Source organism: Oncorhynchus clarkii, chromosome 7 (genome assembly GCF_045791955.1).
Source record: "Oncorhynchus clarkii lewisi isolate Uvic-CL-2024 chromosome 7, UVic_Ocla_1.0, whole genome shotgun sequence".
NCBI lineage: Eukaryota > Metazoa > Chordata > Actinopteri > Salmoniformes > Salmonidae > Oncorhynchus > Oncorhynchus clarkii.
Genome location: NC_092153.1, coordinates 75,412,424 through 75,426,683, shown reverse-complemented (window position 1 = coordinate 75,426,683; position 14,260 = coordinate 75,412,424). Strand labels below are relative to the sequence as shown.

The 14,260-nt window shown below is 35.7% G+C and overlaps 1 protein-coding gene across 1 annotated transcript in view; it reads right to left on the bottom strand.

Moving 5' to 3' along the window:
* Positions 1-12,315, bottom strand: part of LOC139413851 (E3 ubiquitin-protein ligase rnf213-alpha-like) — a 74,282-nt gene extending 61,967 nt beyond the window's left edge. Inside the window, exons 1-3 of the mRNA XM_071161664.1 lie at positions 12,172-12,315; positions 9,952-10,066; positions 9,049-9,203 (exon numbers count right to left, since the gene is read on the bottom strand). Coding sequence (XP_071017765.1) covers positions 9,049-9,203; positions 9,952-10,054 — 258 coding nt within the window. The 5' untranslated portion in view covers positions 10,055-10,066; positions 12,172-12,315. The remainder of the gene's footprint in view (positions 1-9,048; positions 9,204-9,951; positions 10,067-12,171) is intronic.
* Positions 12,316-14,260: the final 1,945 nt, after the last annotated feature.

The window sequence follows — 14,260 nt, the reverse complement described above, 5'->3', positions numbered from 1 at the left end:
TGTTACACTGGCAATACTATAGTGCCTATAAGAACATCCAATAGTCAAAGGTATATGAAATACAAATGGTATAGAGAGAAATAGTCCTATAAATACTATATTAACTACAACCTAAAACCTCTTACCTTGGAATATTGAAGTCTCATGTTAAAAGGAACCACCAACTTTCATATGTTCTCATGTTCTGAGCAAGGAACTCAAACGTTAGCTTTTTTACATGGCACATATTGCACTTTTACTTCTCCAACACTTTGTTTTTGCATTATTTAAACCAAATTGAACATGTTTCATTATTTATTTGAGGCTAAATAGATTTTTATTTATGTATTATATTAAGTTAAAATAAGTGTTCATTTAGTATTGTTGTAATTGTCATTATTACAAATAAAATAAAATTGGCCGATTAATCGGTATCGACTTTTTTTTGATCCTCCAATAATCGGTATCGGCGTTGAAAAATCATAATCGGTCAACCTCTATACTCTATACTCCACTGCATACACACTCTATACTGTATACTCTACTGAATATACACACTCTACTCTACTGCATATACATTCTAAACTCTATACTCTACTACTGAATATACACTCTATACTCTACTGAATATACACTCTATACTCTACTGAATATACACACTATACTCTACTGGATATCCACTCTATACTCTACTGAATATACACTCTATACTCTACTGAATATACACTCTATACTCTACTGAATGTACACTCAATACTCTACTGAATATACACTATATACTCTATACTCTACTGAATATACACACTATACTCTACTGCATATACATTCTATACTCTACTGGATATACATTCTATACTCTACTGGATATACACTCTATACTCTACTGCATAAACACTCTATACTCTACTGCATATACACTCTATAATCAATACTCTACTGAATATACACACTCTACTCTACTGCATATACATTCTAAACTCTATACTCTACTGGATATACACACACTACTCTACTGCATATACACACTCCATACTCAATACTCTACTGAATACACACTACACTATCTATACTCTACTGCATATACACCATACTCTACTGCATATACACTCTATACTATACTGGATATACACTCTATACTGTATAATCTACTGCATATACACTCTATACTTTACTGCATATACATTATATTCTCTACTGCATTTACACTCTATACTCAATACTCCACTGCATATACACTCTATATTCTGCTGGGTATACACTCTATAATCTACTGAAAGTATACTCTACACTCTACTGCATACACACTCTTATACTCAATACTCAACTGAATATACACTCATTACTCTACTGAATATACACACTATACTCTACTGGAAATACACTCTATACTCCACACACTACTGCATATACACTCTATATTCTATTGCATACAAACTCTATACTCAATACTCTACAGACTACACACTACACTATCTATACTCTACTGCATATACACTCTATACGGTATACTCTACTGAATATACACCCTATACTCTACTGGATATACAGTCCATAATCGACTGCATACAAACTCTATACTCAATACTCTACAGAATACACACTACACTATCTATACTCTACTGCATATACACTCTACTCTACTGCATATACACTCTATACTATACTGGATATACACTCTATACTGTATAATCTACTGCATATACACTCTATACTTTACTGCATATACATTATATTCTCTACTGCATACACACTCTTATACTCAATACTCAACTGAATATACACTCATTACTCTACTGAATATACACACTATACTCTACTGGAAATACACTCTATACTCCACACACTACTGCATATACACTCTATATTCTACTGCATACAAACTCTATACTCAATACTCTACAGAATACACACTACACTATCTTTACTCTACTGCATATACACTCTATACGGTATACTCTACTGAATATACACCCTATACTCTACTGGATATACAGTCCATAATCGACTGCATACAAACTCTATACTCAATACTCTACAGAATACACACTACACTATCTATACTCTACTGCATATACACTCTACTCTACTGCATATACACTCTATACTCTACCACATATACACTCTATACTCTACTGCATATACATTCTATAGTCTACTGGATATACACTCTACAATCTATACTCCACTGCATACACACTCTATACTCTATACTCCACTGCATATACACTCTATACTCGACTGGATATACACTCTATAATCTACTGAAAGTATACTCTACACTCTACTGCATACACACTCTATACTCAACTGAATATACACTCATTACTCTACTGCATATACACTATATACTCTACTGCATATACATTCTATACTCCACTGCATATACACTCTATACTGTATAATCTACTGCATATACATTATATTCTCTACTGCATTTACACTCTATACTCAATACTCCACTGCATATACAACCTATACTCTGCTGGGTATACACTCTATAATCTACTGAAAGTATACTCTACACTCTACTGCATACACACTCTTATACTCAATACTCAACTGAATATACACTCTTTACTCTACTAAATATACACACTATACTCTACTGGATATACACTCTATACTCCACACATTACTGCATATACACTCTATATTCTACTGCATGCAAACTCTATACTCAATACTCTACAGAATACACACTACACTATCTATACTCTACTGCATATACACTCTATACGGTATACTCTACTGAATATACACTCTATACTCTACTGGATATACAGTCCATAATCGACTGCATACAAACTCTATACTGAATACTCTACAGAATACACAATACACTATCTATACTCTACTGCATATACACTCTACTCTACTGCATATACACTCTATACTCTACCACATATACACTATACTCTACTGCATATACATTCTATAGATTACTGGATATACACTCTACAATATATACTCCACTGCATACACACTCTATACTCTATACTCCACTGCATATACACTCTATACTCTACTGGATATACACTCTATAATCTACTGAAAGTATACTCTACACTCTACTGCATACACACTCTATACTCAACTGAATATACACTCATTACTCTACTGCATATACACTATATACTCTACTGCATATACATTATATACTCTACTGCATATACACTCTACTCTACTGCATATACACTCTATACTCTACCGCATATACACTCTATACTCTACTGCATGTACATTCTATAGTCTACTGGATATACACTCTACAATCTATACTCCACTGCATACACACTCTATACTCTATACTCCACTGCATATACGCTCTATACTCCACTGCATACACACTCTATACTCTATACTCCATTGCATACACACTCTATACTCTATACTCCACTGCATACGCACTCTATACTCAACTGAATATACACTCATTACTCTACTGCATATACACTATACACTATACTGCATATAAACTCTATACTCTACTGCATATACACTCTATACTTTACTGCCTATACACTCTATACTCGATACTCTACTGCATATACATTCTATACTCTATACTCCACTGCATATACACTCTATACTCCACTGCATACACACTCTATACTCTATACTCCACTGCATACACACTCTATACTCTATACTCCACTGCATACGCACTCTATACTCAACTGAATATACACTCATTACTCTACTGCATATACACTATACACTCTACTGCATATAAACTCTATACTCTACTGCATATACACTCTATACAATACTGGATATACTCTATACTCTACTGGATATACACTCTATACTTTACTGCCTATACACTCTATACTCGATACTCTACTGCATATACATTCTATACTCTACTGGATATACACTCTATTATCTACTGAAAGTATACTCTACACTCTACTGTATACACACTCTATACTCAACTGAATATACACTCTATACTCTACTGGATATACACTCTATAATCTACTGAAAGTATACTCTACAATCTATACTCCACTGCATACACACTCTATACTCTATACTCCACTGCATACACACTCTATACTCAACTGAATATACACTCATTACTCTACTGCATATACACTATACACTCTACTGCATATAAACTCTATACTCTACTGCATATACACTCTATACAATACTTGATATACACTCTATACTCTACTGGATATACATTCTATACTCTACTGGATACACTCTATAATCTATACTCCACTGCATATACACTCTATACTCTACTGGGTATACACTCTATAATCTACTGAAAGTATACTCTACACTCTACTGCATACACACTCTATACTCAATACTCAACTGAATATACACTGAATACTCTACTGAATATACACTGTATACTCTACTGAATATACACTCTATACTCTACTGGATATACACTCTATACTCCAAACACTACTGCATATACACTCTATATTCTACTGCATATACACTCTATACTGTATACTCTACTGAATATACACTATATACTCTACTGGATATACACTCTATAATCTACAGCATACAAACTCTATACTCAATACTCTACAGAATACACACTACACTATCTACACTCTACTGCATATACACTCTACTCTACTGCATATACACTCTATACTCTACCTCATATACACTCTATACTCTATAGTCTACTGCATATACATTCTATACTTTACTGGATATACACCCTACAATCTATACTCCACTGCATACACGCTCTATACTCTATACTGCACTGCATATACACTCTATACTCTACTGGGTATACACTCTATAATCTACTGAAAGTATATTCTATACTCTACTGCATACACACTCTATACTCAATACTCAACTGAATATACACTAATTACTCTACTGAATATACACTCTATACTCTACTGAATATACACTCTCTACTCTACTGACTATACACTCTATACTCTACTGCATACACACTCTATACTCAATACTCTACTGAATATACACTCTATACTCTACTGAATATACACTCTATACTCTACTGGATATACACTATATATTCTACTGCACATACACTCTATACTCTAATGCATATACACTCTATACTATACTGCATATACACTCTATACTCTAATGCATATGCACTCTATACTTTACTGCATATACACTCTATACTCTATATATTCTACTGCATATACACTATATACTCTACTGCATATACACTCTATACTATACTGGATATACACTCTATACTCTACTGCATATACACTCTATACTCTACTGCATATACACTCTATACTCTACTGCATATACACTCTATACTCTACTGCATATACACTCTATACTTTACTGCATATACACTCTATACTCTACTGCATATACATTCTATACTCTACTGGATATACACTCTATACTCTACTGCATATACACTCTATACTCTACTGCATATACACTCTATACTTTACTGCATATACACTCTATACTCTACTGCATATACACTCTATACTTTACTGCATATACACTCTATACTCTACTGCATATACACTCTATACTCTACTGCATATACACTCTATACTCTACTGCATATACACTCTATACTCTACTGCACATACACTCTATACTCTACTGCATATACACTCTATACTCTACTGCATATACACTCTATACTTTACTGCATATACACTCTATACTCTACTGCATATACACTATACTCTACTGCATATACACTCTATACTCTACTGCATATACACTCTATACTCTACTGCATATACACTCTATACTTTACTGCATATACACTCTATACTCTACTGCATATACACTCTATACTCTACTGCATATACACTCTATACTTTACTGCATATACACTCTATACTCTACTGCATATACACTCTATACTTTACTGCATATACACTCTATACTCTACTGCATATACACTCTATACTCTACTGCATATACATTCTATACTCTACTGCATATACACTCTATACTTTACTGCATATACACTCTATACTCTACTGCATATACATTCTATACTCTACTGCATATACACTCTATACTTTACTGCATATACACTCTATACTCTACTGCATATACATTCTATACTCTACTGCATATACATTCTATACTCTACTGCATATACACTCTATACTCTACTGCATATACACTCTATACTCTACTGCATATACACTCTATACTTTACTGCATATACACTCTATACTCTACTGCATATACACTCTATACTCTACTGCATATACACTCTATACTTTACTGCATATACACTCTATACTCTACTGCATATACACTCTATACTTTACTGCATATACACTCTATACTCTACTGCATATACACTCTATACTCTACTGCATATACATTCTATACTCTACTGCATATACACTCTATACTTTACTGCATATACACTCTATACTCTACTGCATATACACTCTATACTCTACTGCACATACACTCTATACTCTACTGCATATACACTCTATACTCTACTGCATATACACTCTATACTCTACTGCACATACACTCTATACTCTACTGCATATACACTCTATACTCTACTGCATATACACTCTATACTTTACTGCATATACACTCTATACTCTACTGCATATACATATACTCTACTGCATATACACTCTATACTCTACTGCATATACACTCTATACTCTACTGCATATACACTCTATACTTTACTGCATATACACTCTATACTCTACTGCATATACACTCTATACTCTACTGCATATACACTCTATACTTTACTGCATATACACTCTATACTCTACTGCATATACACTCTATACTTTACTGCATATACACTCTATACTCTACTGCATATACACTCTATACTCTACTGCATATACATTCTATACTCTACTGCATATACACTCTATACTTTACTGCATATACACTCTATACTCTACTGCATATACATTCTATACTCTACTGCATATACACTCTATACTTTACTGCATATACACTCTATACTCTACTGCATATACATTCTATACTCTACTGCATATACATTCTATACTCTACTGCATATACACTCTATACTCTACTGCATATACACTCTATACTCTACTGCATATACACTCTATACTTTACTGCATATACACTCTATACTCTACTGCATATACACTCTATACTCTACTGCATATACACTCTATACTTTACTGCATATACACTCTATACTCTACTGCATATACACTCTATACTTTACTGCATATACACTCTATACTCTACTGCATATACACTCTATACTCTACTGCATATACATTCTATACTCTACTGCATATACACTCTATACTTTACTGCATATACACTCTATACTCTACTGCATATACATTCTATACTCTACTGCATATACACTCTATACTTTACTGCATATACACTCTATACTCTACTGCATATACATTCTATACTCTACTGCATATACATTCTATACTCTACTGCATATACACTCTATACTCTACTGCATATACACTCTATACTCTACTGCATATACACTCTATACTTTACTGCATATACACTCTATACTCTACTGCATATACACTCTATACTCTACTGCATATACACTCTATACTTTACTGCATATACACTCTATACTCTACTGCATATACACTCTATACTTTACTGCATATACACTCTATACTCTACTGCATATACACTCTATACTCTACTGCATATACATTCTATACTTTACTGCATATACACTCTATACTCTACTGCATATACACTCTATACTCTACTGCATATACACTCTATACTTTACTGCATATACACTCTATACTCTACTGCATATACACTCTATACTCTACTGCATATACACTCTATACTTTACTGCATATACACTCTATACTCTACTGCATATACACTCTATACTCTACTGCATATACACTCTATACTCTACTGCATATACACTCTATACTTTACTGCATATACACTCTATACTCTACTGCATATACACTCTATACTTTACTGCATATACACTCTATACTCTACTGCATATACACTCTATACTCTACTGCATATACACTCTATACTTTACTGCTTATACACTCTATACTCTACTGCATATACACTCTATACTCTACTGCATATACACTCTATACTCTACTGCATATACACTCTATACTCTACTGCATATACACTCTATACTCTACTGCATATACACTCTATACTCTACTGCATATACACTCTATACTCTACTGCATATACATTCTATACTCTACTGCATATACACTCTATACTCTACTGCATATACACTCTATACTCTACTGCATATACACTCTATACTCTACTGCATATACACTCTATACTCTACTGCATATACACTCTATACTCTACTGCATATACACTCTATACTCTACTGCATATACACTCTATACTCTACTGCATATACACTCTATACTCTACTGCATATACATGCTATACTCTACTGCATATACACTCTATACTCTACTGCATATACACTCTATACTTTACTGCATATACACTCTATACTCTACTGCATATACACTCTATACTCTACTGCATATACACTCTATACTCTACTGCATATACACTCTATACTCTACTGCATATACACTCTATACTCTACTGCATATACATTCTATACTCTACTGCATATACACTCTATACTCTACTGCATATACACTCTATACTTTACTGCATATACACTCTATACTCTACTGCATATACACTCTATACTATACTGCATATACACTCTATACTCTACTGCATATACACTCTATACTCTACTGCATATACACTCTATACTTTACTGCATATACACTCAATACTCTACTGCATATACATTCTATACTCTACTGCATATACACTCTATACTTTACTGCATATACACTCTATACTATACTGCATATACACTCTATACTCTACTGCATATACACTCTATACTCTACTGCATATACACTCTATACTCTACTGCATATACACTCTATACTCTACTGCATATACATTCTATACTCTACTGCATATACATTCTATACTGGATATTTGGCAATTTTTTTTGTTGTTGTAATGAAACATGTATTACATTTTCAACATATACAATTGTAATACAGGCACCTTTTTCTTGACATTGCCCGTTGGATCTTCACTGGAGTGTTTTAGAGGTGTGTCAGTTTTGTTTGCGGACAATGTCAGTGGCTCATTCTCATGCTGGGGCTCTGCTTCACTGACCGCAGAGGTTTGATGCTCTGCAGTGGTTACCTGGCAGTTACCTGACATTGAAGACACATTAATTTGGCTAACTACATGATACAAACATTCAAGCTATCTTGCATTTAATAGTTTGGATTTATTTCCTATTGGACAATTCCATATATTATGCATAGGGCCAGGGTTTTTCTTGGTCAGGTCACATAATCAGTTAAAACTCCTGGTCCTAGGCAGGGCCGGGCTAATCAAATCTGGGGCCCTAGGATAGATCACTTTAGAGGGTCTCCTCTTGGCTGTAGAGAGAAACTTTTGTAGTTTTAAAGTTTATTTCCTGTAATTCTACACATTTGTCCATGGCTTATGCCGTGTTCTTATGTTATCTGAGTGACTCAAACATTATAACAAAATCAGTGGGGGCCCCTGGATGTAGGGTCCCTGGGCATGTGCCCTTTGTGCCCAGTGGGTAATATGGCCATGGTCCGAAGCATGCATGTCACTGGCCCTATATACATGCATGCTGTAGACCTGCAGGATATGCAGTTGGCTTTTTACTAGGATACAATTGTAGTTTATCAAGATTAAGTGAACTTTGTATTTCCTGTGTAATAAAACATTTGTGCTGTAACTAGCCTACTGTGGGGTGGGGTGCAGTTGCTCATCTTGAATGGTTAAATATTCCTGAATGACATCCAAATATTATGATTATGAATACATAAATAATGTAAAAATGGTCAAACAAATGACAAATAATAGATATTGATTCATGATTATTAATATTTCAAAATAAATCATATATAAATAGTATATTACCTGAGGTGCAAACTTGGGATTGGACAGGTAACTTAAATCCACAGTCACAGCAGAATTTAAAAGATTCTGCCAGCATGTGACCACAAGACGGGCACTTCATCATGATGAACCCTATCTGTTTGAAATAATAAACATGATCACTATGACAAACCATTATCATATAACATGCAGCAGGTAGCCTATATGTTAAGAGTTCTTGGCCAGTAACCGAAAGGTCACTGGTTTGAATTCATCAGCCGGCAAGTTAGAAAAATCTGCCGTTCTGCCCTTGAACAAGGCAGTTAACCCCCAACAACAACGCTGATGATGTAGACATCGATTAAATCAGCCCCCCGCACCTCTCTGACTCAAACGGGTTGGGTTAAATGCGAAAGACACATTTCGGTTGAATGCATTCAGTTGCGCAAATAACTAGGTATTCCTTTTCCCCCAGCAGTCAGTCAAACATTCTTTCACTTTCAATTACTCCTCATTCAGAAAGTTATGATTAGGCTAAGATTTTTTGGGGGCCGCTATTTTTCAGATGTTGCCCTACCGGAGTTACACAGTGTTGTTGACACTCACATCCACGAGCTACTTGCTATGGGCATCACTGGTATTAGCTTCACGACTGACATTTGGACCAGCTATGTCAGTCTCGTGAGCATTATGTAAAGTGGGTTGACGAGGATTTTGAGAAGAAACAGGGTTTATGTGACATGTTACAGACACAGCTGGACAAGATGGAAACGGACACAGTGCACCGAGGAAGAGAGGCCACGGACAGACAGAGCTGAAACTTCACTGCTTGACATGTATGATGAAATCCTGGTTGAGACTGAACAAATGAACAACGAAACAGCGCAGCAAGTAAGTGAAAGAAATAGGTTTTGATTAAGTTTTACTGGTAATGGGAACATACACTGCCATTCAAAAGTTTGGGGTCACTTAGAAATATACTTGTTTTTGAAAGAAAAACACTTTATTTTCTGTTAAAATAACATCAAATTGATCAGAAATACAGTGTAGATGTTGTTAATGTTGTAAATTAATATTGTAGCTGGAAACGGCAGATTTATTATGGAATATCTACATAGGCGTAAAGAGGCCCATTATCATCAACCATCACTCCTGTGTTCCAATGGCACGTTGTGTTAGCTAATCCAAGTTTATCATTTTAAAAGGCTAATTGATCATTAGAAAACACTTTTGCAATTATGTTAGCACAGCTGAAAACTGCTGTACTGATTAAAGAACAATAAAACTGGCCTTCTTTAGACTAGTTGAGTATCTGGAGCATCAGCATTTGTGAGTTCGATTACAGGCTCAAAATGGCTAGAAACAAATAACTTTCTTCTGAAACTCGTCAGTCTATTCTTGTTCTGAGAAATGAAGGCTATTCGATGTGAGAAACTGCCAAGAAACTGAAGATCTCGTACAACGCTGTGTACTACTCCCTTAATAGAACAGCACAAACTGGCTCTAACCAGAATAGAAAGAGGAGTGGAAGGCCCAGGTTCACAATTGAGCAAGAGGACAAGTACATTAGAGTGTCTAGTTTGAGAAACAGACGCCTCACAAGTCCTCAACTGGCAGCTTCATTAAATAGTATCCGCAAAACACCAGTCTCAACGTCAACAGTGAAGAGGCGACTCCGGGATGCTGGCCTTCTAGGCAGAGTTGCAAAGAAAAAGCAATATCTCAGACTGGCCAATAAAAATAAAATATTAAGATGGGCAAAAGAACACAGACACTGGACAGAGGTACTCTATCTAGAAGGCCAGCATCCCAGAGTCGCCTCTTCACTGTTGACGTTAATATTGGGGTTTTGAGGGTACTATTTAATGAAAATGCCTTTATCAAGAGCGCGATGGCCTGCGCGACGCACAACTATCAACTAGGCTAGTCTAGGGGCTATGGCTACTATTAAAAATGAACTATTGTCTCCTTCTATACTGTCAACAACAAGGTTGTGACCAAACTACTAGTGCAATAAAACAATATTTTTTTTGTGGAAGGTTGGAGCTTTACCAATGTTAAGATTTATCCCAAGATCTGGTTAACGACTAACTTAATGTCAACACTGCTGCTCCCGGCCACACCCGTTATAACATAATTTTTAACACACATTGTTGCCCACTCACGTCCAATGTTATTGACAAATTAATAACATACAATTATGTACATTCACTTTTTACATGGGAAGTTATCAGATAGTCACTCCAACAAGCATGATCTTACCGGTTTTCCGACTCATTAAGCTGCCATATCAGTGTCTGCGTAGTCCGTACTGAACAATCTGTGCTGAATATATACCAATACATTCGAATAAGTTTCGTTTTCCGGAGAGAAGGTGACGAGAACTACACGCCTACTTTCCTTTCCCTGTAACTGATTTATTCCGTGCATTCTTCTTGAGAAATAGGTTTAAACGAACTACACTCTGCTACTATTGTAGATATGCCAGGTTGACTGGATGTAGGGTCATGAAATATTGTGCGAGTGGGTTGACGGGAGACGGGTTGAATAAAGATAAAACTGTACATGAAAAAAACACATACATGTATCATTCATGTGCAGTGTATATGTATAGGCTACAACGTCTGCATAGCGCCGTAGTGTAACACATAACTACAGTTGGCGCTAAAATAGAACTTGGTGGCATAGACATAACCAACATGCGCACCATGGTTTGGTCATCATGTAAACTTTAGGGTTTAAAACTGTATGCTTGCCAAATAGCCACATACCATATGCTTTTGGGAACGAGCAGAAGTCGACCCACTGAGGCAAAAGTAATAATATTGGTGTTTAATTCAATAAGAGAAAAGCTGCAAAATGGAGAGTTGGTGAAATACGAAAAGACGATGATAGCAGTGCCAGCTATGTTATGTTGCAACACAATCTCACACTCAATTCGTGAAAATATGTACAGAAAGTATTTCAGTAGATTTCGTGCGTTTTTGTACATTTTACGTGGCTTAATTCGTGTGAAAAGACACATTTTTGTGCGATTTAATTCGTGGAAAATGACCAAGAAAATTGTGCGACTTCATTCATAGGAAAATACTTTTTTTGTGGGTGCAAACTTCGGAACAATCATTTGAAAGATATTATAGCAGTGCAGGATGGGCAATGTTGTTCAACACTTCCTTTTTTGTGTCACACATTTATTTATATCAGGGGTGCTTAAACTTTTTCAGCCTGGGACGCACATGAGAAATTCTGTTTTTCCATCGGACCCAAGCTTATATGCAACTATACATACAATACATATCAGCACATTTCAGGGCGGTAGCGTAGCATAGTGGTTAGAGCGTTGGACTAGTAACCGCGAGCTGACAAGGTACAACTCTGTCGTTCAGCCTCTGAACCCACCGTCATTGAAAATACGATTTTTTATTTAACTGACTTGCCGAATAAAAATGGCCCTTATGCCTAAAATTAACGCAATAAACAAATACAAATGAAATTAAATATCTATTCATGTTTATTTTCCCCCATTAAAAACACTTGCATATCTGTCTAGGTTGGAACTATTAAAATACAGTAAAACATTTTAATTCTGAACTGGAATAAACTGATTAATCACATCACACAGATGAATAACAGACCACACACACAGGCTTTTTGATAGTGCAACCCTAAGTAACAGTACAGATGAAAAATGATCAGGCCTACTGTACATTTACTGTAGACATTATTGTTGAAAGAAAGTCAATGTTGGAACTGTTGCTCTTAAAATACAATACATATGTTTTATTCTGAACTGGAATTAACTGATTGATCACATCACACAGATGTAGACCAGAAAACACACACACACACACAGTCCTAATGAGAGCATGTCTATTCTGGGCTCTGTTTTTGACAGTACAACACTGACGTCATGCTCAGCCTTGAAACTGTTTCTGTTCTTGTTTTCTAAGTATGTCAGAGTTGAGAACCCTGACTCACATAGGTATGTGGTGCCAAACTGGACCAGAACATCTCCTGCTTTCTCAGTCAGGTAGGAGACCACTTCCTGCTGTAGATGAACAACCCAGAACTGTGTGAGTGTGTTTGCCTCAAAAAGCATCTTGCTTCAATCAGTTTGTTCCCGTTAAGAATAACTATTATTATTGTATTTTAACAGCAAAATTGAGAGCATCCTGTTGAGCTGTATCACCGCCTGGTACGACAACTGCAACGCCCACAACCGCAGGACTTTCCAGAGGGGCAAACTATAGCGGGGTGAACAGGCATGATAGGCACTACCAGCCCTCCAGGACACCTACAGCCCCCGATGTCACAGGAAGGACAAAATGATCATCAAGGACAACAACCAACC